At 37.7% G+C, this 4,972-nt stretch overlaps 1 protein-coding gene across 1 annotated transcript in view; it reads left to right on the top strand.

Moving 5' to 3' along the window:
* Positions 1–4,972, top strand: part of LOC106880845 (NAD-dependent protein deacylase sirtuin-6) — a 9,789-nt gene that overhangs the window by 1,715 nt on the left and 3,102 nt on the right. The window contains exons 2-4 of the mRNA XM_014930978.2: positions 1,972–2,195; positions 3,959–4,066; positions 4,238–4,365. Coding sequence (XP_014786464.1) covers positions 1,991–2,195; positions 3,959–4,066; positions 4,238–4,365 — 441 coding nt within the window. The 5' untranslated portion in view covers positions 1,972–1,990. The remainder of the gene's footprint in view (positions 1–1,971; positions 2,196–3,958; positions 4,067–4,237; positions 4,366–4,972) is intronic.

The following is a 4,972-nucleotide window of genomic DNA, read 5'->3' as shown; positions in this document are numbered from 1 at the left end:
TATATATATATATATATATATATATATACAATGCTACTGCAGATGTTCGTAATCAAAACGTCCTTGACCTTCTGCAAGGTTTCTTGTCCAATGTTTTAACGATTCCATCAATCTATCGCGGTTAGCCAGCCAATTCATTTCATCAACACTGGAATAATGAAAGACAAAGTTGACTTTGGCTGGATTGGAACATCGCACTATATAAAGCAAATAACCGCAATGCATTTTGTCCAACATTCTAACGACTTTACCAGTTTTTTGTTCAGACAAAGTATTTAGTTTAGAGAAAGTCGGTCGAAAGACCGTACTTAGGTGTGTATTTGTGTGGCTAATTTCAAATAAACATGAAAGCTCTACCAATATTAATTTAGGGAATCGAAGAGGGAGCCTTGTACACCTGGTCATTCATCTTGCTAGAGTTTGCTAAAAATAGCACGTTTGTAGGTCTACTACATGGGTTTATATATATATGTCGTATTTTTATGTCAAGTTTTGTGCTCCCATAGCCTGTTAAGATGTGGCTTGTCTAATATGCCTTCAAGAAATTTGTCCAGATATCGTTTGAAATTTGTGGGACCTTTTTCTTCTTTGATTAGTTTTGGGATAACGATGTTCAACAGAACAAGTACTGTTGAAGAAAAATAATTGTGATGCAGTGTGGTTGTATGTCATGATCGTGACTTTTGTAGGAGTGTATATGGCTCAGAGTCCCAGCCTCTGAAAAAATGACCTTGCAAACTGTTACTCAGAGTTTCATGTGGTGGTTCATCAGGCAGTTGTGATTAATCAGACTCTGTATTATCGTCACAACTGTCCGATGAATGACCGTGTGAAACTTTGAGTAACGGTTTCTGAAGTTTTATTTGGCTTCAATAAAAAAAATAGTATTTTACTCTGCCGTTGGTATTCAAGTACTATTTTTTCCCACCTTGTTTTGCACCTATGTCCTTGTGTGTGTGTGTGAATATATATATATATATATATATGGCTGATAGTTAGCAAGGTGAGACACACATAAGAAAGAAGGAAACAAAGGACCACTGATGAGGTCACAGAAGTGTGACGAAAGAACTCTGGCCGAAATAAGATTAAGATTAATGTAATAAAGCTGAAGCAAATTAACACCAAATATACAATGCGTGTGTTTTTATTGGCTAAACTGGCAATATGACTATCCCCAAGTACAACAACAAATATATATTAACATAAAACTGTAACTGTCACTTGCAGGCAAGCAAGTATGGCCTGGTTGTATGTAGCATGCTTTTGCTGATTTTTTTTTTTTTTCTGATGCCTTTGTAGTTATGAGCAAACAGTCTTCTTCTTGGTCTTCCCACTCTTCATCCAGCTGAACTTGGAAGGATGTGACAGCTGGATATGCTGAAGCAATGTGGAATGAAGTGAATTGTTCAAAAATACAATGTGTCACCTTGTTTGGTAATTGAAACCACAGTCTCAGTGGTTGCAACCCCAACACTGTAACCACTACACTATATATATATATGTATATATATATATATATATATATATATATGTGTGTGTGTGTTTATGTTCACTACTTGTGATACATAAACTTAAATATGTAAACTCTGTACACCTACTGAGAGCTAGGTTAACTGTCCAAAAAGCAGTGCAATATGAGGGCCAGTTGACATTACGTGAAAAAAACAAGAGTTAACCCTAATTCATCATCATTATCATTTAACGTCCAGCATGGGTTTGGATGGTTTGACAGGAGCTGGTAAGGCTGAGAACCACACCAGGCTCCAATTCTCTATTTTGACAGGGTTTCTATGGGTGGATGCCTTTCCTAATGCCAACCACTTTACAGGGTGTACTGGGTGCTTTTCATGTGGAACCAGCAAATTTTGTGGTTTTTTTGTGTTGATGTTGGAATTCATTATTATTTACTTTTTTTTTTTTTACCATTTTTGTCGTACATAATCTTTATATTAACTGTTTCTGTTGCAGGAATACTTAGGAACTCTCTATGTCGGTCAATTATGCTGCTGGATTGTCCCAATATGCGAATAAAGGAAAATGTGGAATTCCAGAGAAGTTCGATACAGATGCTGAAGTGGAAGAAAAAATCTTACAACTTACCACGTTGATACGAGAAAGCAAGCATGTTGTATTCCATACTGGTGCTGGTATTAGTACATCTGCTGGCATTCCAGACTTCAGGGGACCTAAAGGTAAATATGTTTTACATCCCCCTATTTGGAACTGTGAAGGCATATAGCTCACTGGTTAGAGCATTGAGCTCACTGTCATGAGGTTGTGAGTTTGAGTCCCAGACAGTATTGTGTTCTTTATTTCATATTGCTTCAGTTTGCTCAGCTGCAGAAGTGAGTTGTGGCATCACTGGTGCCAAGCTGTATCGGCCCCTTTGCCCAACCTATGCCAGCATGGAATATATATGTTAAATGATGCTGATGATTTCTCCATGTTACTTAGAATGCTGTATATTATGGCCTTAAGTATGGCCATGTTGTTAAGAAGTTTATTTTGCAATCTTGATTCTACCACCTAGAAAGAGCAACCAAATTCACCTCAAACTATTCCCAAAGTCTTAAGAAAAAAGATACAGTGGATAATGCATTTCATTTGTTTCTATTACATCCATCATTCCTGGCTAGAATGGATTAAATGAATACAGTGTCAGAAAGAATGCCTTGCAGCATTTCTTCTGGCTGTTTACATTTTAGGTTCAAATCCCACTGAAGTTCCCACTGCCTTGCATCCTTCTGGGGGGTGGGGTGGGGGTCTTTAACATAGAGTACCAGTGAAGTACTGGGGTCAGTGTAATTGACTAATCCCGTCTCTCCAAAATGGCTAGCCATATAAGTAAACTGGTACTTATTTTATCGACCCTAAAAGGATAAAAGGCAATGTCAACCTTGGCGAAATTTGAACTCAGAACATAAGGACAGATGAAATGCTGTTAACCATTTTGCCTGGAACAGTAACAATTCCACCAGCTTGCTGCTTTACTTCTATCTGAAATAATTATTTATTTATTCTTAACTGTGCCAGTGGCATGTAAAAGCACCCATTACACTGTCAAAGTTGTTGGTGTTAGGAAGGGCATCCAGCCGTAGAAACCATGCCAAATCAGACTGAAGTCTGGTGCAGCCTTCCAGCTTACCAGCCCTGATCAAGCTGTCCAACCCATGCCAGTATGGACAACGGATGTTAAATGATGATGATGATGTGAAAGTCACCTACTTGTTTCTAATCAATCCTGCTTGTATAATATATAAAACAGGTTTAACAACAAAATGACTGCAACATCTCTTGGTTCACACTTCATTTCATGGAAGGTAGACATTAAATCTATAATAATAAAAATGAAATTCTGTCTGTCCTTCTGGGACCCCTGTATCTCAGTCTACATTCGCTCTACATAGACATTTTATACCTTTTTGGAATCAGGATAATCCCAGGATTGAAAATCTGCCCTTCATTTGGTTCTTGAACATTCAGCATTTGGATCTGATTTAAAAGCATTTGGGTTGCTATTTCTAGCAGGTAAAGCTTGGCTGATCCACACCATCTTGGCATTTGTCCGATATCAGACAGAGATCAAGGTGGGGATAAATGACATTCACTTCATTTATTTTATGCCAAGATAAGAACCTTGCGATATATTGGTGAAAAGTTGAAATTCAACTTGGGACTGGAACATTAGAATGATTACATTACAGAATTAATTCTCATCTACCCTTAACCTCTAATCAAACACCTCTGGCACATATAGTCATTATAGACATATTATAGTCATGCTATTTAAGTTGCCTTGATTTTGGGCCACAGGCCCATTTAGCCCTCCACAGGAACTGGCTTAAAAGTCTGCATGGAATGCAGCTTTTAAGTTAGCGATGAATAAAGGTAAGTCATGGCTGTTGTATGTTGTTGGTGAGAATAATTAATAATTTGTTGGTTTCTCTTGTAACAGGAGTCTGGACGCTGGAAATGCGTGGAGAGGAACCTAAAGTCGATATAACATTCGAAAGTGCCAAACCAACTCTAACACACATGGCCCTGGTGGCTCTTGAAAAAGCTGGTAAGGCTTTAGAATTTTCCATTCCTTTAATAAGTTTATTCTTAATAATAAGCTGATGATGATAATCGTGTATTAAGAATTAAAAGAGAAAAACCATTGTAAAAGTTATAAAGTAGACAGACTTTATGTTTTAAGTAAAACTTTTTGTTTCTTTTTTTTTTTTATTACCAGGCTTTGTCCATTTTCTGATCAGTCAGAATATCGATGGTCTGCATTTACGTTCAGGGTTTCCACGCAATCGACTTGCTGAGCTTCATGGAAATATGTTCGTTGAGGAATGCGATAAATGTTTTATCCAGGTAAAAGCTTTTATTTGTTTGTTTCTTTTACTGGTTTCAGTCATTAGGCTGCGGCCATGCTTATTATAGTCGTTGTTGTTGTTGTTGTTGTTGTTCTTCTTCTTTGTCTTCTTCGTCTCCTTCTTTGTCTTCTTCCTCTTCTTCGTCTTCTTCTTCTTCTTCGTCTTCTTCGTCTTCTTCTTCACCTTCTTTGTCTCCTTCGTGTTCTTCTTCGTCTTCTTCATCTTCTTCTTCCCCTTCGTCTCCTTCTTCTTCTTCGTCTTCTTCCTCTTCTTCTTCGTCTTCTTCTTCATCTTCGTCTTCTTCTTCGTCTTCATCTTCCATCCGTTCGAGGTCAATAAAATAAGTACCAGTTGAACGCTGGGGTTGTGTAATCGACTCATACCCTCACCCAAAATGGCTGCCCTTGTGGCAAAATTTGAAACCATTATTATTATTATTATTATTATTATTATTTAAGGCAGCAGGCTGGCAGAATCGTTAGCACACTGAACGAAATGCTTAGCGGTATTTCATCTGCCACTATATTCTGAGTTCAAATTCCGCCGGGGTCGATTTTACCTTTCATCCTTTCGGGGTTCATAAATTAAGTACCAGTTGAACACTG

This window comes from Octopus bimaculoides, chromosome 15 (genome assembly GCF_001194135.2).
Source record: "Octopus bimaculoides isolate UCB-OBI-ISO-001 chromosome 15, ASM119413v2, whole genome shotgun sequence".
NCBI lineage: Eukaryota > Metazoa > Mollusca > Cephalopoda > Octopoda > Octopodidae > Octopus > Octopus bimaculoides.
The sequence above is the reverse complement of the archived record's forward strand: the minus strand, read 5'-3'. Positions and strand labels throughout refer to the sequence as shown.